This window comes from Anas platyrhynchos, chromosome 5 (genome assembly GCF_047663525.1).
Source record: "Anas platyrhynchos isolate ZD024472 breed Pekin duck chromosome 5, IASCAAS_PekinDuck_T2T, whole genome shotgun sequence".
In the NCBI taxonomy this organism is placed as follows: Eukaryota; Metazoa; Chordata; class Aves; order Anseriformes; family Anatidae; genus Anas; species Anas platyrhynchos.
In genome coordinates, this window is record NC_092591.1 from 63,519,069 (window position 1) to 63,539,724 (window position 20,656).

General features: G+C 45.0%; 2 protein-coding genes across 7 annotated transcripts in view; one reads left to right on the plus strand and one right to left on the minus strand.

Annotated features, from left to right (window-relative positions):
• SBF2 (SET binding factor 2) overlaps positions 1-12,593 on the minus strand; it is a 255,561-nt gene extending 242,968 nt beyond the window's left edge. For 3 of the 6 annotated variants that reach the window (XM_038179380.2, XM_072039375.1, XM_038179379.2), the window contains exon 1: positions 12,378-12,573. In XM_038179380.2, the coding sequence (XP_038035308.2) occupies positions 12,378-12,432 (55 nt within the window). In that variant the 5' untranslated portion in view covers positions 12,433-12,573. Of the gene's footprint in view, positions 1-12,377 lie in introns of all 6 variants that reach the window. The other 3 variants (XM_038179377.2, XM_038179376.2, XM_038179378.2) reach the window with 2 other exon arrangements.
• Positions 12,594-17,242: 4,649 nt separating this feature from the next.
• On the plus strand, positions 17,243-19,914 carry ADM (adrenomedullin). The gene is made up of 4 exons (XM_027461895.3): positions 17,243-17,399; positions 17,994-18,104; positions 18,357-18,497; positions 18,907-19,914. Exons 2-4 carry the CDS (start codon positions 18,007-18,009, stop codon positions 19,175-19,177), a joined length of 510 nt encoding a protein of 169 aa, XP_027317696.3. The 5' UTR covers positions 17,243-17,399; positions 17,994-18,006; the 3' UTR covers positions 19,178-19,914.
• The last annotated feature ends 742 nt before the right edge of the window (positions 19,915-20,656 follow it).

A 20,656-nucleotide genomic window follows, 5' to 3' on the forward strand; every position in this document is an offset into this window, starting at 1 on the left:
AAAACCCTTCTAAAGGTCAGGCAGCAAAGCACTGGAATAGACTTAACACTGTAGGCTGGAAACCTGCTGTCACTGGAGGTTTTTAAGAATGAGTTAGACAAACATGCACCAAGACCAATGAAGACTTAGTGAGGAAGAATGGATCGGACGATTCCCAGAGCTATTTACCACTCTTACATCATATTCAGGACTACAGAAACCAGGGCTAAACAGGACTTCTGGGAACCGCCTAATCCATTCTTGTCCCCTAGGCTCTAAGTCCCAACACTGCAGTGTTTTCTGTTGTTTTTTCAGTTCTCTCACACAATTCAACACTTTTTATTTCTGGCTTATACTTGTTATCACCAGATACTAGCCTGATGTTTAAGAACCGCCTCCACTCATTCCAAGAATTGTTTCATTAAGTGACAACAGCTAAATTAGAGATCGTTGTTGTGAATGGCTTAGGATCATCTTTGCTCCTCACTGCTTGTACATAAGCTTTTATTTTTCAACACTGCATTTCATCCAAAATTTCAGTACCTGCTCATTCAGTGTCAGAGTTCTTTCTGAAGACCTTCACAGTAAGCTTTAGATTCAGCTACACTCTTTGTTTCTTTATTTTTAAATTACCTGCAAATCTCACCCCCTAACTATTCAACCCCTCATTTCAAACAGGATATATTTACATGTTGAACAGGAAAGGTCTGCAAAATGGACTCTGGGAATCCATGCTACCAGCCATACCTATAAATACTGATCACTTGCTGCCTTTTTCAATTTGTTCTTTGGACTGTTACCATTTAACCAGCAACAGTTCAGATTATTTAAAAAGAGCCCTAGATAGGAAAACTCACTGAAAATTATGATTGGCAAGACCGTTGACATCTTTATCCATCTGTTTGCTGATTCTTCGAAAGAACTGCAAAAAGCACATGATGCTTTGTACTACCATATTAAGATTATTGTAGTCCAAATCTCATTTTGGTAACTCCAATATATAGGATTTAAAAATTATAAAATATAAAAATAAAAAAATATATAAATAATAATAAATCCAGTCTTCATAAATCAATTAAACCCAATAAAACATCTAAGTTTGGTCCTTGCAAATCTATTTTCTAACCTTTAAGAAGCATGATTAGTCTCAGGTAGGGAGTACAGGCCAGATTCAGACAGTAAGAGATTAGAGATTCTTCATGCTCACTAACTGTTGTTTATTTCTAGGCTTCACATGGGGATTTTTTCAAAGTTACAACTCTATCATTTTTTGGCAGAAGCTACACGGTCATCCTTCTGGCTTTGGAGAGGTTTTAGGGTTTTTTTTTGTGGGGGAGGCTAGGGGTGCACTATGAGAACCATGTGGTTTGACAGAAGAGGAAGAAAACTTGGATAGCTGGAATGGTGCAATTGGTAAGCAAACATGAGGATGCATAACAGAAACTGACCAGAGTATCTGATCCCTTTTTAGGTTCTGATGAAATATTTACCCTCCTTTTTTTCAACCTCAAGAAGAACGAACAAAACCTGTCGTTATAGAACAGAAAATTGTTTTTACTTCAAAGGTTATATGTTGCAGTTCAAGAATCTTCTGCTTCAGGATTTCAAAATATATTGGTAGCCATGACCTAAAGACCGACAAGAAACAAGATTATCGATTTTATCAGAGAACAGGGATGGGAAAAGGAAAAGAATTTCACAATGGGAGATGACACAGCTCACAAAATGTATTATAACTTTAAGAACACAGAGAGAATAAACAGAACACACACAGCTCCATGACAAAGAAAGACTAGAGTTACCAATTATTTCCCAACATCCCGTCTTCAGTCATCACAACCTTAGAATAGGGAGCACCTCCACAGTTGATTCTGCAAGACCTACGACACTATGCATCCAGTCTGAATGAAGACTTGATTTTTTTTTAAGTTTATTTTTATTGCTCATCTGTAAATCTTAACTCTGGATTTTCTGACTTTAAATATAAACAACAGATTATTAAAATTATAGTCTTCTGAGTTAGGTCTCTAAAATCCTCATCTCACGGTAACAAAGAACAATCCTCAGCTTTGTTCAAATTAGGGATGGAAGTAAATCAGTATCTTCTCTCTGCTACTAGACTATCAGAAAGGAACTCGGAGTGTCAATGACTATTTCTAGAGACTGGACCAGTGAAGCTGCGTGCTCTTAAACTGCATACCAACATACACAAACAAGCAAACATACAAACAAAATTAATTTAGAAAAAAATGCAAAAGCATCTTGCAAAGCCAGAAAGCTAGAAAGTATGTTTTCTGGACATATTTCAAGACCACACTCTCACAAAACATTAAATGCTTCAAGTGACAGTCTTGCCTCTTCCAAAAATATGGCATGTAGCAAAAGAGAACAAAATAATAAAAACGGCCTCCACCAGGGTATTTTGTTAAATATGTATGATCTCATCTCTCTTCATAATAAACACTATAAACAAAATATTTGGAAAATAGAGTACTGAAAAAACAACCTTATAAAAGTATCACTATTTGAATCAACGCTGTTTATTCAGTGGCAAACCTAATATTATTATTTATGCAGATTAATCAAACAGGAAAGAGAATCTTTTGAAAGATGAGTTTTGAATTCCAAATCATGAGCATGTGGGTTTATATGGTTTTGTTTTCTTTTTGGTTGCCTGTAACTGAAAAAACACGACGCTCGCTTTGGCAGTCCTGCTGGGTTACAATGCCATCGCTGCTGACACCACAGCTTTGACACTCTAGTCCTAGAAAAAACCCTCTGAGATGGTTTGGGATGTTAACACCTCTAGGTCTTTTCGCTGCTTTTCTGCTGGAAACTATCAGCTCCCCAGAGCTGGAAAAACGCATCCCATGCTCCAACCATGTCAACACAAATTCAGGTGTCTCAGCTTAAAGCATGTTTACTGGCAGCTTGAGTCAAAATGTCAGTTCATTACTGGAATTAGCAAGGAACAGGCATGAGCGTCCAAAACTGTTGTAGGGGTAGTTGCCTCCAGCTAAAGGGCAAATCTGAGAGTTCAACAGGCATTACCTCACATCCCTTCAGCAAAGTTGACCAGAATTTGTAGCTAAAACTTAGAATAAGTAAAATAATTACTAAAGTACCCATAAAACATCTAGAGAGGAAGCTACTTTTCCACAGCCCTATGAACTGGCTTCCATTTCTGAACACCAGCTCTAAATCCTGACTATTTATCACTACAGAAAGCATCATTTTATTTTGCACATACACCTAGTTAACTTATGTTTCAGAAATACTTCCGAAAGCATCCATTCCAAACCTTGTGCTGATAAAACTTGCTGATGGTGAGAAACATGCACTTTCAGCTTCATATTTTGCCGAAGCAAGTAGGTCCTCAGAAGCATGAAATAATTCATTAATAATGTTTCTTAGAAATGTGGGGTGAACCTCAAAGCGGGCAGTGCTCAGGCAGCAGCTCTCCCCTCCCTCAGCACCTCAGCTGCAGTGCAGGCACCCTCTATTGCTCAAATTGGTGCCCCAGCTCATCTGCCTCACTAAAGCAGACTCTGCCTAAGAGCCCACCAGCAAGCAAATGCCAGCACCAGGAACCTCCAGGACGTTGCGCTCACAGCGAGCAGCAGCCTTCTGAACCACACAAAAGCCACCCCTGGCCACAGCACTGCAGATGAATTACTTTGAGTTTTCAAAGCTGAGAGAGAGGAGTATGTCGAGGGCAAGTCTGGCCACTTCTACTAGATATGACGGATTCAATGACACCTTTAGACCAATCACATCGGTGTCCACTACCATCTCCGACAGGATCAGAACCGAGAGTTGTACTAAACAAAAATCAGTGAAGATTTTTTTTTTCACCTTTCTGCGGGTCTTAATATTGTAAAATTCACAACTTGAAAGAGATGAGAAATAAATTAATTACCAATACTATATGGCAAACAAAACATGGTCTTAAAACAGTGTTTTAGGGTGGAAAAGTATCATTTTTTCCTTTGAAATTATCCTTTCAAAATTCTAAGTTCTTCAGAAAAAACAAATTCCTCTCTTCACAAGTTACCAATCAAGAAGAAAGGACAACGAAGTGCTTTGGTAACTTCTACTAGAATCATTTGTGTTAAACAGTTTTAAAACAGCATATGCTAACAATACAGAACAGTAACAGCTTAGTCATTGCACAAGCTTCACAGACCTACTATATATGTTTCTGGGAGAAGAGACTACTATGAAGAAATAGTTCTGCAGAAACAAAGCATATGGCTTTTTCTATGCAGCTTATATTCTTATGAAACACTGTCCCTATAATACCATTAGAAAACACAGTTTCCTAATTTACAGCTATTTAAAAAGAATGGTATGCCCATTCACCAGTACTTAAGAATTAAAAATCCATTCCATTATCTTTATGCTTTGTGAATGGACAAGATCATAACTCTGTGTTTCTTCAATAAGTCGTCGGTATTTTGTTAGCAGTACAGTCAGCTTTTGCTTACTGCTATTTAGGAATTACATTTATACTTCAGAGAACAAAAGTCACACAAAAGGACCAGCGTCCATATTTCTTTGTCCAAAGCACAAATATATATGTTAAGTGAGCAAATAGCTCACAGACATAAGCCTTACTCAGGGTGTTCTAACCTCTTATTCTATAAGGTAAAATTGATAAAATTATGTAATTTATATTTATCTAATCCATTTACATAAATATAAATATTTTCAATTATTTCTAATTTAGCCAAACTAAATGTACCATCTTATGTCTCAGTGCTTAATATCTGCCTCTAGCTGAATTATTTCAGAAAACTCCAGAGCAAATACTTATGCTGTTTCTAAGAAATAAGACGGGACAAGGACATTTTTTTTTTGCCTAAACTAAAACTCTTACAAGCACTCTTTTAGGCCTGAAATTCACATCAGAATCAAACCCAGCCTTTGTGTTTACATGACGGATAGATATTTACTTTAACTATTTGAAAATTTCATCTCAAACAAAATGCTTAATGGTTACCGTATCAACCCAACTGATGATCAGGTCACATGCATGCTATCAAAACGTGCTCTTGTCCAAAGCTGGGAAGAGAAGGCAATATGAAGATGAACTGTTCTGCGAAAGCAACAACTGTGGGTTAAGGCCTGCCTAAGAACAGGAACAGAAATAGAGTACTTCTTTTCACTTGAATCGTATCAGGTGACATCTTCCTTCATGTAGACTATGTGCCAACAGACATCAATCTCGCTGGGAGCTGAAACAAAGGACAAAAGGCAAGCTACAAAGAAGAGAAGATGAAAACCAGGAGAAACCAGACTGACTGGACAAGATGACTTCATATCAGAAAAAACACTGAGTGGATAAAACTGCCTAAACATATTAAGAGAAAAGGGAAAGAGGAAGCAGAGGAAGAGATACCTGTAAGTCAGAGATTCTTCCAGGGTAAGACTGGAAAACCAAACTGGAAGACAGAAAGAACTCCAAAATACCCGAATAGTCCAAACATAAGCAGTAAGAGCCACCAATGTCATACAGAGCAAGGGGTCCCAACCTATATAAAGTGATATGCAGCCCACTACGGAGCTGAGAGAGGAAAGGACACTGCCAAGTGACAGCACTCAATACTACTGGCATTAATAATTATGCCATTTGGCAAAAGTAACTCTATGCAACCCATTTTCCAAAGCACACTTTTCCACAACTGAATTCAAAATTCTAGAGAGGAGTCACCGTCCCTTGGTGTCTGCAAGTATCTGTGAAATCCTCTGCCAGAACGTCTCATCTTCGAGTTACTATTCCATTAGATCCAACGTACAAGTCTGTACTATTTCAACAGACATTTCCAATCTTGCAGAAGACTTGTCCAAGTATCAGATAATGAATTTTCTGTGTTTTAAAGTGTTTTTCACCCATATGAAGCTACATATAAGTCACATTAAAAGGATGTTATTCCTACCTTTTTTTCCTAATCTCCGAGTACTTGATCTTAATAATATTCCTTTGTCTCTTTTTACCTGTTGAGGCCCTCCAGAATCCAATGTGGTTTTATATACAGCTGCCGTGAATTTGCATCCAGAATTATGACAATTTTATACTTGCTGTATATTAGCATTCATCTACCTCAGCTACACAAAACCTGTGTGTACTACCACCAACTACTGGTCCTGGTTGCAGTGCTAAGCACATCACCTATGTCCAGTTTAATAGATCAGTTGCATTAGCTTGAGCCCAAGAGTACTACAAAGCAAACAAAGTGAAACTGTGTTAATTGATTTCATCATTTCAGATCATATCATTTGTGGAAAATTAGAAAATTGAGAACTGTTAACATCAGAGATGTGAAATCATGTCACTAACAGATAGCAATGACAAGTATCTTGTTGGCTCAATGAGCAGGGATTTAGCTGTCAAATTCAAATCAATGCTATTTGGGTCGTCTTTGCCTTCAGAATATACCACTGACACCAAAGGAATCATTTATTTCAACAAATACATTTAAGTGGAATACAAGCCCCAAAACACCAAACTGAAGAAAATGCTTCAACAGAGTTCATTAGTAGAAATAATTCTTTTCGCTATATAAACAATGAGCTGCAAGATCCCATGTTACTGCAAAGCAGGAAAAGAACAGATGAACTGAAGGGAGGGCTTCCTAATTACCAGTGTATATTTGTCAGATGCAACTTACACTGATGTTTATTAAGGTTGAACAGTGCATCTACTGTTCCACATGTAAATGATTCCACAGTGACTGTGGTTTTCCTTTGTTTTTCACTTCATAAGTACCAGTAGCTCAGGAGGTGGTTGGTGTTTTAAATTCATGTCAGTGAACTACCACAGCAGAATAATTATCTTCCCCAGTATTGTAAGATAAGGCTGTTATGTTTGCGACGCTGTAGGAGTTAAATGCCACTCTCATTGTCCCCCACTGAAAAATATGCTTGCAGTTATAGAAGGCGAGTGCTTAAACAGTATTCAGGCTTGCATAACACACTGTTTTTCATGAACATGCTGCATGAAAAGTGTCTTTTTGTTAGGTAATCCACAACATTAATCCAGGACAGAAAAGGGGAGAGAGATTCTTTATTGCAATTTAGCCTTGAAACCTCCCCAAAGACAAGAAATGTTACTTCCCTCAAGAAAATCCGTGTCCCTATGTTTTAGGTGAAATTAAGATAGCTTGCACCATAAACATTCAAGCCTCGTGAATGTCTCAGTTTAAATGAAAACGCAAACAAAAAAAAAATATTGCTACTGCTTCTAGGAAGGCAAGACCAAGTGAGCAGAGAGTTTCAAATACAACTTCTTCAGAGAGATTCAGTAACAGACATTTGCAGGAAAGAAAAATTAAACTGAACTCTGTCAAGCTTTTATAGATTCATTAACATTTCAAAAAAAAAAAATCAAAACAACAGTAGTTTTTTTCTTTTTTGTCAACATTACATATTAGAATCTATAGCCTGGATACATTCAAGGAAGAAATGCTAACAGAAAAAATACTGGTTTGTTTTTTTTTCCTCCAAGTAGCTTTTCAAGCTAGCCTTATTTTACAAGGAAAAAAAAAAAAAGGCAACAAAAATGTTCTTCTTTCTGTTTTTCTGTTTCTGTGGGGTATGATGGAGACTGTTGTATCAAAAGACTAACCCAAGCAAGAACAAGGTTACAAGATACAACTTCCTACATTAGAGCAACTCATTTGCTTGGAAAATGTTTAGGGCACTCATGCTCTTCTTCAGTCACCATACCCAGCCACAGTAATCTCTTGGCAAAGCGCAGATACTTACATATCTGCATTCTGATTCAGTTCTGATGCTACTGCTGATGCTTCACTAAACTACAGTTCCAAGAAAGATTCTTCCTTTTGCCACAAGTTTTTATGGTCTTTTTCACTTTGATATTTGCATGTTAGATCTAGATCCCACTTCACAGAATCACACAGAATCACAGAATTTCTAGGTTGGAAGAGACCTCAAGATCATCCAGTCCAACCTCTGACCTAACGCTAACAGTCCCCACTAAACCATATCCCTAAGCTCTACATCTAAACGTCTTGAATGAAATTAAGCTCCAGCACAGGTAAGAAAACCACTGAAGTAACTACTTGATACTCTCATTTTTCTACTTGTTCTATTTTACAAAAATTGCATATTAAAGACACCAAGAACTCGCCCACTCCTTATATATGTGCTAGCCCAGTGGAATGCCCAACTAGGAATACACAATAAATATAACACTCCCTCCCCCCCCCCCAAAAAAAAAAAAAATCTTCTCATCATATTATATGCTATTTAACCCCCAAAATGAAAATAATACTTCTTCACAGGCAAAATCTGGCCCAGGGGAAAAAAAAAAACAACAGTATCAGACAATTGCATTTAGGAATTTCTCCCACTCTATCAGTAATCACTTATCTAGTTTCAAAACCCATTAGGATATGAAACAGCTTAGACAAGAAAGGCTTCCCAGAAAAGAAGCTGATAAAAATCAGAACAGAAACAACCACAACAGAGCCTACACGTTGTATCAGCATTTATCAGTTATGACAACAGTCAAATGAAACTGCTATAAAACTGTTATAAGCCTTACACCTTCTGCCATACGCATTACAACTACACACAACAAGGAAGAACATAAAAAAAAAGTCTGTCTTCTTACAGCAAAGTAACACAGAAAACATTCTCTCCCTCTCACAGGTGTGTGCACAACAGCATCCTATAGCAAGACCATTATGGGGGTGTGGGCAGAATAAACAAATCCAGTATTTAGTTCTCTCTTCACTAACCCTACCTTTCAGTTTGTGAGATAAGAAAGACACAAAATGTTGTCTCTTACTTTTTTCACGTGCCACCATGTGGAAATTCAAGTGATAAATTTATGATTATAGTTTGTACCGGCAAAAACAAAACCAAACCAAACAAAAAAGGCATTTTCTCATGGCCTTCTGTGATCTCTGCAAACATCTGTGTTCTTCCTAAATCTCATCCACATTCCATTATTCAAACATCTTAAATGGAAACTTTTGGTGCAACGCATCAAGCACACTTCAAAATTGAAGGAAAAACAAAGTGGCTATACAGTAGGGTCTTTTGTCAGTGGGATTTTGTCCTGCTTTTAACATGAAGCCTCCATTTTCTAGCACGTCTGTTCCCTTAAAAGAGCCTTCTGTAAATGCCTTTTGCAGCAAGTGACGTAACAGCTTTATATTGCACTGATATGTTGGAGAAAAATGTTATCTCCCTTAGTAAAGGTCCAGGTGAATGCAAAATAAACACAGTAAAGCAATCAACCTTGGTGTATCACCAAAATCCTTCACATTTCCACTGTTAAAACAAGCAGGGAACATTTATTAAGTCTGGTTTCTCCACCTCTGCCAAGGAACAAACACAAAATTCCAGCAGGAACTACCACTATCATGATTTTCTGTAGTGGCCCAAAATCAGTTTTAAAATACATAGTAGCAGTAACTGTGATATATTTAAATTTATTTTCATGGGGAAAGGTATGGACAAAGTAGTTTTTAAACAGAGATATAGTCAACTGTGTCTGAAATAGATAAAAAGCTAGGTGAATGAGATCATCCTTTAAAACACAAAGATTTTTTCTTAACTTCCTAGGTGCCTGAAAGCCTGCTGACACCTAAGCAATCAATGGCAACGCTCATTCTCCGCTCACCTTGCCAGGCATAAATAAACCACCTGTTCCATGATCTACTTTTAGGCACCCGTTACTTCTCCCAAAGTACAAAGGAGACAGAGGCACCTGATGAAAAGCTTTGTGCTCAGGGCTCTAGGATGATTCAAGCTGAAACAAATTCAGGCTGCAGAGACTTATGCTCCTGCTCCTCCTTTAAGCTGATCCTGCGCTCATCTGATACCCTGGTAAGTAAACTGGGTTTGACAAATGAGCAGAAAACTAACTCAGAAAGAAAATTAAAATAAGTCACATAGACAAATTAGTCAGCAAGAAGGGTCTTTCTGACAGGTCAGCATCCTAGAGTGGGCCATCAGAAGGTCCACCAGCAGTGTTAGTGCAAGGGAAAGGAAGACTTAACATAACAGGGATGGCCACAAGGACTGCACTAACAGCAATTTACACAGACCCAGGCTGTAACAGAAATGAATTTTGGAATGTTTGAGATACAGATCCTCAAAGGATGCTCTCTTTGGTTTATTTGAGGATAAGAAAAACATTCTCCCATCGTTTTGGATAAAAACTTTTAACATCAAAGTTTTTCCACTACAGGAAAATCTAGAACCTCACTCCTAGATTGCACAGGAGCATAAATGCATAATTTTAGATACTTATAGTGAATGTTTTTTGTAAATAAAGCTACATAATCTGATAAACTAGGAAATACGGTTTGCTAGACTAACAAGAAAGCAACATCTTCGTCACATTTTCAATATACTGCAGATATTGGCATGTGTAAATAAATCCATTTAACCCATCTAAGTCGGGCCAGATGATGGCTACTATAGAAAGAGATAGAAGAGGCACAAGAGCTTTTGGGGGATAGCAGTCATTAATATAAACATCTTTTCTTACTAACTTCAAGTGCACATTATTCAAACTCTTGCTGACATACAGGTTGGGGAAGAAGGGGAAGGTTACAGGATTTTTGTTTGCTTGTTTATACAAAGATATTCCATACCTTATCCTTGAAAAAACAGTACAAAATATGATTACACTCCAAATTAAAATCAAATGCATTTAAACCAAGCCAGAACACCGTTGAAGGTGGGAAGAAAAAAAAAAAAAAAAAGAGATAACATAATTAAAAACCTAAAAGATTCACAGGTAATAAGTCCACAGTCCCAGAAACATATGCTCCTGCTTTTTCATCTAGAAGGAAGCATAACCACATCAAGTAAGCTATGACTTTACAAGAAAAAGAAAGGTCAGTACTCCGCGTGTTATGGGACTGCATGTGGGGGTAAAGGAATTTGGAAAACAATGCATGCCTAGTCTCCAACAGAATGTTGTTTCTTCAAACAATTTTATTACGAAGCATTAAAGTAGCAAGAAGTAATTTAAGTAATGAAGTCTAAATAGTTGCTTTCTGGGGATGACCTTTAAAAATTAAGGTTCTGATTCTGGACTTATTTATGGATCTGCTCAACTTCATACATACAAGCAATTCCACTAAACTGAACAAGACAATTTATGTACAGGAAGCTAAACACGTGTTTTAATACTACAGATGAAGACATTTTGCCAGCATAAAGCTTTCCAATATAATCTGCAATTTTATTTCACACAGTGGCTGTGTCAGACGGATCATAACCTTTAAGAAGGCAGTCTGCTTTGCTTTGCCTCCTCCTGGATTTTTCGTTTCTTTGTTTTGACTTGGGCTCTCTGATATTGCAGGGCAAAATGTTCCAAACAGGAGAGCGGAAAGACTTTATTTCAGACAAAGTGTTCTCCATTTCAAATGTCTTATAATTTTGCCACTACTGTCAGGACAAGTCTATTTAAAGTGAGTGGAGGGGGAACCGCACCAGAATTACTGTAATAATACTGGTATGGTAAAATCCTGGAGAAGCTTGGTACAACTCTGTGGGCTAATATATCTTTAAATACGTGGATACCATAATCTCTCTAAAAGTTATCTTTCTGAAAAATAGAGATCTTATTCTAATGGTTTATTCCCTAATATTTTACAATGAACAACTACAGCCTCCAAGCAATTGCCACTTCAAAGAATAACTCAGAGTAACAAACTTGAGTGTTGTTTGTTTTACGTACAGCCAAATAAATTAAGGGACGTTCAACTGTTTAGAATACTCTTTTATTGACACCATACATCCAAAGGAGCACCCTGAAGCACCCAGCACACGCACGGCTCAGTGGGCAATCAGCTGGTTTTCAAATCAGTTCACATCCTGATTTGGGGTTTGTTCAGCGAAGCAGCGCGGTATTACCCAAAGAGATTACACAACTGAAACCAGCCTCGTTACCCGCAAAATGTTAAGAGACAGCACCGCTTTCCTTCTGAGCACACAAAATAAAGAGAAAAAAGCCGTTCCTGAAGAGGCTGCCGGCCGCCCAGCGCTCCCCGACCTCTGCCCACCGGCCGCAGAGGGCCGGCCGCCGGCACCGCCGCTCCCTGCGGGGGTCCCTCGGGACAGGGGCGCTCCCGCTGGCCCCGCGGCGGGGGCCGCCGGCTGCGGGGCGGGTCCCCGGGGCCGGGGCCGTCCAGGTGTGCTGAGGCGGTGGCCGGGCCCGCCGTGCCCCCGGCGGGGGGAGGCTGAGGCTGAGGCCGGCGCCGCCGCCCGCGGGCTCCCCGCTCCCCGCCAGTCTCCTCCTCCCGCGGCCCGGCCGGAGGCGGGCGGGGGCCGGGGCCGGGGCCGGGCAGGACGAGGGGAGGGGGGAAGAGGCCGGGGCGGCGGAGCGGCCCCGCGGCAGCCACACCTACCTGTCTTCTCGTGGTCATAGCCCACCACGATGAAGTAGTCGGCCAGCCTGGCCATGGCTGCGGGCGGCCCGGCCCGGGCCTCGCCACCCGTGCGGCGGCGGCTGGCGGCGGCTGGCGGGGGCTCAGCATCCTCCCCGCCGCGGGGCCGGCGGCACCGCCTCGGCCATGTTGGAGGCGCGGGCGCGCTGTGCGCCTGCGCGCCGCCGAGCCCGCTGCGCCGTGACCCCGCCGGGCTGGGCGTGGGCTGCGGCAGCGCCGGCGGCACGCGGCGGCCCCGGGCCCGGCCGGCCGGGAGGGGGGCGCCCTGAGGCGGGGGGGGCCTCCGAGAGGCTGCGGCCGGGCGCTAACGGCCCCAACGGCCCCAACGGCCGGGCGCTAACGGCCCCAACGGCCGCCCCGTCAGTGCGGGGGTCTGAGGGGAGAGGTGGCGCTGCTTGCTCGTAACGGGCGTGTGCGGCCGGCGGCCCGGGGGCTCGGAGAATCAATTGCAATGCTCTTGCTCGTCCCTTCTCACGGAAGGGCTGCAGTCAAAATCTCCTTCGAGCAATCAGCTTCATGGCTTAACTGTTTTGAAGTCAAACACCACGTAGGAAGACCTAAGGTTTAATAAACTGCTTGTTAACTTTGGAAATAACATACGTATACATCGAAAAAATTGGGAATACTTTTCGAGAGACGCACACCGTGGGGTCAGTCACTTCCTATATTAAGCAGGAGCTAGAAGGAGTACCTTTCTTAAATCATGCATAGGCTTTTTGGACCATGATCCTGTAGGCTTTAATGACCGAAACCCACAAAGCTGCTTTCAAAACACTGATTAAAGCATTTCTGAAGTAGCAAAAAAGGAATGCAAAGCCTAACGAAGCCACATATTGCTGGTGAAGTGGACAAGGATAAGGCTCAGCGCCATAACTCCTAGGGGTGGACACTGCAGCTGTTCAACAGCACAAAGCCAGGACATGCAACAGTTTATGAAAGCACAGGATAATGTGTGTAGCTAAACCTGGAGAGAAAGCTTAGAGACACTAAGAAATTACCTAATTTGGAGCTCAAACAGAACCTTAGCGTTATCATATCTGCACTCATAAAACAGTTCGATATGCGATGACAAATCTCAGTACTTAAGTCTCACTTCTCTTTTAAGCCAGCACCTCTGGCAGGAGAATACCACCTAACACTTTTCCCAGGGTATTAACAAATGCTAGATCAAGAGGAAAATATGACTTATTGAGTCCCCAATAGTACTAGCGCCCACGTTACATACAGCCTTGTTCCTTCTTCCATCTAGACCAATACAACCAAAGCCTGGTTAGTCTATAAAGCAGGTCATAAGAAGTGGCACGTCTTAGGTACTCATGTGACAGGAAGGGCACCATTCATCTGGGCTCCAACACAGCTGTTTGGCTGCGTACCTGCATGGACCAAAAGGATTCAGTCAGCCGTAACTTACTTCCTTAACTTCCCTTTAGTAGCGAGTAATCTAATATTCTTATAGGACAAACGAGGAAGTGGAGCAGACGTTGTTTGCTCGCCTAAAGTCTAAGGCAAAGTAAACTGAACTTTCATCCAGACCACCAAAAATAAAATTCCCTCTGTTCCAGCAGAGTAGCTTGGCTGCTACCGGGCCATGAAGGGGTTCCTAGAGCAGCAGCTGTGGGTGAACACCAAGGCCTAGGTCTCCAGCAGGACCTGGGCAAGAACTGTGGGCAGTGTGTCCCCCCCCACCCCGGGAGACAGAAAGCATACAAGGGATAATGTCACCGCACTCAGACCATGTGCTTAGCACAAAAAAAATGTGAAGGTTCCCAGCAGCTTGTACAGTTAACTTCTCCTTCGGCAAATATGTAGGTCACATTCAGCCTGCAGTCCCTTAATCCAGTGTCACCCCCCAGTTTAGTGACACCCCTTACCAGAAGAGGAAAGCAGCCATGACCCCAAGCAGTTTTTCTCTACCAATATGCATCTCCCTCCCCGAGGAGGTTTTGTTTGGTATACTCAAACCTACCAGACACGAGGCACACTGAAACCATCCCCCCTCCAGTCGGACTGCTGGAGATGGAATTGTCCCTTGTCACTGTACCGTTGGCACAATACAGCTGTCTGAGTACATGCACCAACAGTGAGGCTTTTCTCTGTGGAGCTTGACAAGGGTTTTACATGCTTCATAGGGTGTCTTTCTTCTGCTTGTATCATCTTTGTGCTGATTTTATACAGCCTGAAGTACAATCAAGTATATTCACACTCATCGTATATTAACTCAGTAAAGTTTGTACCAACCTGGAATGAAATATGCAAAAGCACTCCCACTGCCTTCAAATAACAATTTTCTTGCATAATCAACACAAAATATTTGCCTCAAACTTATTTGCCATCGATGCCTACAGGTGTTAAGACCTTTGCTTCTGGAATAAAACTTCACCTGAATAAAATACTGTGCAAAAGAGCACAAAACAGCAGGGAGTTCCTCACAATCTCCCTGCTAGATAGATGTTGTAAAATTTTCTGTACACACAGCAATACTGAGAGGTTGAATGACATGCCCAAGATAATCAGTAAACAAGTACAAGAGCCGGATGTTTCTCCAGGCCAACTTCTCTGTGATGGATGAGGTAGCACCCACAGGAGAGCCTACACTTCTTGAGGAGAGTCCAGTCTTGCAGAACTGTGTGGCATTGCCTCAGAATAATACTTTGCCAAAAAAAGTCCACAGAACACTCTGTGTCTTTTTTTTTTTTTTTTTTTTTGGGGGGGGGATGTAAATAGCTATTTACAAAGTAATTTTTATGAAGCAGAACTTGTTACTACCTCATCGCACAAATTCAGTGCCTATTGCTCATTTTCAAGCTGCTTAGGAATGCAAATGCTGAGGAAGAACAAAACAAGCATCTGGACTGAGAATGTGATGTTTTGTGTTAGATTTGAAACCAGCTTTACCTGCTGAAGCCCTTTCACAAATCACGTCAGCAACAAACTGCATCTTGCCTGATCCTTTATGTGCCAAAGTTTGCCTGCACGCAAAGCTGAATGAGCTAATTTTGTGTCACTAAAATGGCCATTGTATTCAGCATGGCACTCACATGTGACTTGTCTTAATATTATTATTACTCCTAAACCAATGTAGGATTCTTTCTGCATTGTTTGCCTAAGAGTATACAAAATGCACTTCCCTTTTGGCCAAGGATTCTAATGAGGGATTTTCCAGCATTTTGGGAAGTGTGGGATTTTTTACTGGAACAAGAGATCTAAATTAAATCAAAGCAATGCCCGGGACACCAAATCCTGCCTTCTCATTCAGAGAAGTTAGATTCAGTTTCAGCTTCTGCTGACCAAGGGAACGTGCGGACTCCCTCCAGCCTGAGCTGCCTCGGGAGCTCTCGGAAGGCCGAGCACGGCCCTCGGGGAGGGCAGCAGGGCTGCGGCTCCGCGGGACCACTCGAGCCGGGGCCGAGGGGACGAGGCAGAGCCCGGGGCTGCCCGGCTCCCGCAGCCGCCTCCCGCCCCGTGCTCCGGCCGGGCAGGTGCGGCGCAGGAGCGAATCCGGGCTTGTCCCGGCGGCCAGCTCACGGCCGGGGAAACGGGGAGGGGGTGCGGGGTGGCCGCCGGCCGTGCGCTGCCCCCTCCGGGGCGGCAGCGGGCAGGGCGAGCCGCTGCCACCGGCTTGCCCCGGTGGCGGGGGGAGCGGAGCCGGGAGCCCCCGGGGGCCCGGCCGCTGCTGGCGAGGGAGGCGGCGGCTGCCCCGGAGTGAGCCGCATGTAGGAAAGTGTCAGTCATCCCCTCGCACATACCTCTGCGGGGTGTAGCAGGGAGCGCGGCTACCTAGCCAGGCAGAGTCACGGGCACGTAGCTCACCTCTCTCTGAAACACCGCTCGCGGCCAGATGCGGGCGAAGCACCCGGCACACGCTGCCCGGGGCCGGCTCCGGCTCCGGCTCCGGCCAGGCGCGGGGCGAGGGGCGCTGCCCCCGAGAGCTCCGCGGGGCCGAAGCGCCACAGGGCGCAGATGATAGGGGCTGCAAAAACAACAGGGTTTGCCTCTGGGCAGCCAGGAGAATGCTGTTAGAGCCCCCGATCCTGCAGGCGTTCGGGCGCTGAGCTAAGGGCAGTCCCGTACACCGGGCTGCGGCACCCGGCGAGCCGCGCACGGCTTCCCTGGAGCACCTCAGGTGCCCCGTGTTGGAGGCACAGGCACCGCTCTCCTCGGCCCAGGGCACACCGAGCGCCCCTACCTTCGCCTTCCAAACCCATTGGAACCGATTGATTTGAAGGGATCAAGTACCTCAAGAACACTTTATTAGATGAAAAATGCACCTACGTTGAGTCACAAATATTAATGACGGCTGATTTGTCACCTCTTCGCTTATGTAAAGAAGGCTGACATTCATTATAGTTACTCATGACAATTCACGTTGTCCAAATATGGGTTTATTTGTGAAACCTTGCTGTTTGATGGATTTGCGTGGATCTTGAAACCGATCGGGTCCGGTTCCTACGCTCCTGCTTCCCCCCACCTGAGGTTAATGTGCCCGAAAGGAGAAATTACGGCACAGACCGTACAAACTTACTTCTGCACTATACGGGCAGTTAAAAACACTGTCCCCAGCAAAACAGAACGAGGGGCTTAGCAGCTTTTGTAAATTATGCCAGGACTCGGATTCCACACCTAAAAGCCGTCGTTATAATTCATGAAGTACCATGGGGGGGGGGGGGGGGGGATGTTGAAGATAATTTACATGAATCCTCCAATTTTTCCCCCACGATGGGTTGCCCCCAGTCCATGCTAGAACGATTAAGCAGTGCCTGGGATGTGGGGGTGGGGGTAAGTGTCAAAGAGAAATCGCCCAGCCAGGCACGCCAAGGTCCACCCACTTCCCCCGCGCTGCGCTATAAAAGGGAGCGGTGGAGCGCAGCTCGGCAGTGGTTGCTCCAGACACACAAAGACAGAGCTCTCGCTCCTCAGGAAACCCTGCGAGTTCGGATCGCTACTGCAAGAACGTTTGTCTCAGTGGATTAGCCTCACTGTCAGGTAAGAAGTTTTTTTTTGTTGTTGTTTTCCTTAAAAAAAAAATAAATATGCAGGGGTGGTGGAGAGGAAGTGGAAATCTGCTAAATCTGGGCTGTTTTGAAGAGCTTGAACTTATGCTGCAGAGCCTTGCACTGGCTCTTGGCATCAGCTGCAGTTTACAACATAAGGTCCAGAATTAGCCACTTCTGCGTGTGAAGTGAGAAGATGAGCTATCGGGGATAAACTTCCAGGCAGCAAAACACTTACTGGAGCTGGGAAGCGATGCATCTGAAAGCCAGCTCCCTCTAAGCTCGTGGGTTTGCTGAATCCTAACGCAAGCCGCTGGGGGTATTCCGGCAATCCTGCTGGTTTTCATCCGCCTCTACAAGTAAAACTCTCGACAAACGTAAACTTTAGAGGCTCTGTTATTTACTCTGCGATAAGTTGCTGAGCAAATACTAGCTTTTGGTTCATGTCGCACACAAAGTTCCCGGTAGCCTGGGGGCTCTCCCGAGGGAAGAGGTTCTCCGAGGCACCGAAAGAAAAAGAGACGGACAGACCTTATTTGGCTTATCTGAGCAAGCATACTTATAAATTCTCTTCTCTATCCACCAGGAGTTCAGCCAGAATGAAACTGGTTCACGTAGCCCTGCTCTATCTCGGCTCTGCGACCTTCTTCGGGGTGGATGCTGCAAGGGTGGACGTAGCGACAGAGTTCAAAAGAAAGTGAGTATGGGAGCGCGCCCAGCCGCCCTTTGGAGCCTCCGCGCCCCAGCGCCGGGCTCCGGCTGCGACCAGAGGGACCGGACTCCCTGCGGGAATTGCACAGGGCCGCGTGCCCTTTCAGGAAGCATCCCCAAAAAAGTCCGAAAAAGCTCAGCGCTGCCAAAGATTATCGCCCCTCGAATCTGTTTGGTTTGGCTCCCGCCCTGCAGGCTTGCACTAACAGGCTCTCCTCTTCCCTTGCGCTCCTTTCAGATGGACGAAATGGGCACTGAGCCGAGCCAAGCGGGACGTGAAGCCCTCGGGCGCGCTCCGAGCGCTGGGAGCAGCCGCGGCCGTGCAGCCGCTCGTGCGGCCCCAGGACGTGAAGGAGGATCCCCGCGTCTCGCATCCCAGGTAACTTCCAGCTCGAAGCCGCCGGGCTCGACGCTTGCCCGAGCCAGCAGCAAGGTTCCGGGTCCCCTCGTTTCCGGGTGTTTCGGCTCCTCGCTGCAGATCCCCGAGCCCCGGAGACAGCTCCTTCAGGGAGCCGCCTCCCTTTCCCCGCGCTCTTCAGCCGGCGGCAGCTAGCCGCGCTTGTACTGCGAAAGCCGAATATAAAATAGTAACTCGAGCTCCGGCTCCCTAGATAAAGCGACAGTCGCAAACCGGCGGGGCCTCTCCCGCCGTGGGCAGCGAGCTCGGGTCGCCCCTCTCCGCCGCTCGGCGGAGGGCAGGGCCGGGGGGGCTGCACGGCGGGGCTCCTGCCCTCTCCTCGGGCCCCCCCGCGCCGCCCTCACGCCTGCTCTCTCTTCCTGCCTCGCAGCAGCCGGGAGGATGCTCACATCCGCGTCAAGCGCTACCGCCAGAGCATTAACAGCTTCCCCCACTTCCAAGCCATCCGCACGGGGTGCCGCTTCGGGACGTGCACGGTGCAGAAGCTGGCCCACCAGATCTACCAGCTGACCGACAAGGATAAGGACGGCGCCGCCCCCGTCAGCAAGATCAGCCCCCAGGGCTACGGCCGCAGGCGGCGCTCCCTGCGCTTCCCCCGGACTCTGCGGGCGCTGCCCCGCGCCCCCGCGCCGGGGCTGTGAGCGCCTCGGCTGCACTCAGGCACGGACACTCCGGGGGCCCGCGGAGCACTCGCGGAGAGCCCCCGCTCGGGCGGGACCCCGGCGCGCCCTCCCGGGGCCGGGGGCGGCGAGGAGCGGCGGGACGCGCCGCCGAGGGAGCTGCGAGGCCCCGCCGCTGCCGCCTGGGACTGGACGGCGGCCGCGCTCGCCGCCGGGGCCAAGACCGGGACCGGGCCCGGGCCTTCGTCGCCGGGAGGCTGCGCCCCAACGGCTCCGGCAGCCCCGAGGAGGGGAGCTGGGGGAGCCCGGCGGCCGGCCCCCGCCTGCTCTACCCTCTGCGCTATCTGCACCCGGCAGGGAATCGGACACTCACTAGTCCCTGCGGGGACTGCGATATACTTGAACGTCACAGAGAGGAAAAGTGCAATTGTACGTGGTTTTTGTTAATTATGTGCGGTGCGGTGTGTGTGGATCATGAGATACGTATCGGTATTTAAGATTGTCCTGTGTCATGTCCTGTTTGTATCTTTTTTGGAAAATATATTTTATTTTTATACGTTTTATATATATATATATTGCATATGGGCATTTTAAAACATTGTATCCCCTCTATTTTTCATATCGTGAATGTCAGACGTTGTTAAACTCTTTTTCCATACCTTTTTTATCTCGCATTCCAGACTGGTGAAAGATGTAGAGAATGTATCAGCTGTTCTCCATGGGTAATATGTGAAATAAAGTAAACACTATTACGTAAAGCTTTTCTGTTGTTTTTAGTAGGGGCAGGTGGTCAAGACGAACGAACTTTTACTTTCGGCAGTCCTACCCTTACTTACCTGGCATGGCAATGCTGTGACAGCCTGGAATGTGGCAGGAGCAGACGTTGTTAGCAGCTGCCTTATCTAGTCAAATCAAACAAGCTCAAAAGCGCGCATGTTAAAATCCCAGGGCAAAGCTGTTGAGAAGGCTCTAAGGCCTCTTCTACCCACACGTCCCAGCCAGGGCTGAAACATGTCACAGCTTGGATTGATCGCGCAAGTTTATTTTTTGCCCTAATTAATCAGAGAAACAACTGCACACTTCAACATTGCACAACAAAGTAACAGATTTATTGAGGGAGCGTGGTCCAAAAATGGTCATAGCAGCTTCCAAGGTTATTTATGTTGAAGGATTTCCTGGGCCACAGTTCAGGTTAAAGTTAAATGGTGACCGATTCAGTGTGGGCAGAACATCTTGGATAAAAGCTTAGCGTTAGCGATTTTGTTGTTTTGTTCTTTTTGTGTTCTTTTTTTTTTTTTTTTTTTTTTTTTAAACAAATTCCAGCCACAGACCAGAAAACAAATGGGAAACTGAGCCTTATTAATGCACCAACAGCACCATCTATCGGTGTCAACTCTTCATCCTTCAACAAAACAAATCTCTGAAAAATTAAACAAGTGTATTTGGGTAACATCTTGGATCAAATGTACCATTTCCCCTATGGCATATATCTCTGAAGAC

Coding starts and splice junctions, on each gene's coding strand:
- ADM (XM_027461895.3), top strand. CDS start 18,007: ATGAAACTGGTTCACGTAGCCCTGCTCTATCTCGGCTCTGCGACCTTC. Junction 18,105..18,356: donor GCGACAGAGTTCAAAAGAAA/GTGAGTATGGGA, acceptor CGCTCCTTTCAG/ATGGACGAAATGGGCACTGA. Junction 18,498..18,906: donor CCCCGCGTCTCGCATCCCAG/GTAACTTCCAGC, acceptor CCTGCCTCGCAG/CAGCCGGGAGGATGCTCACA.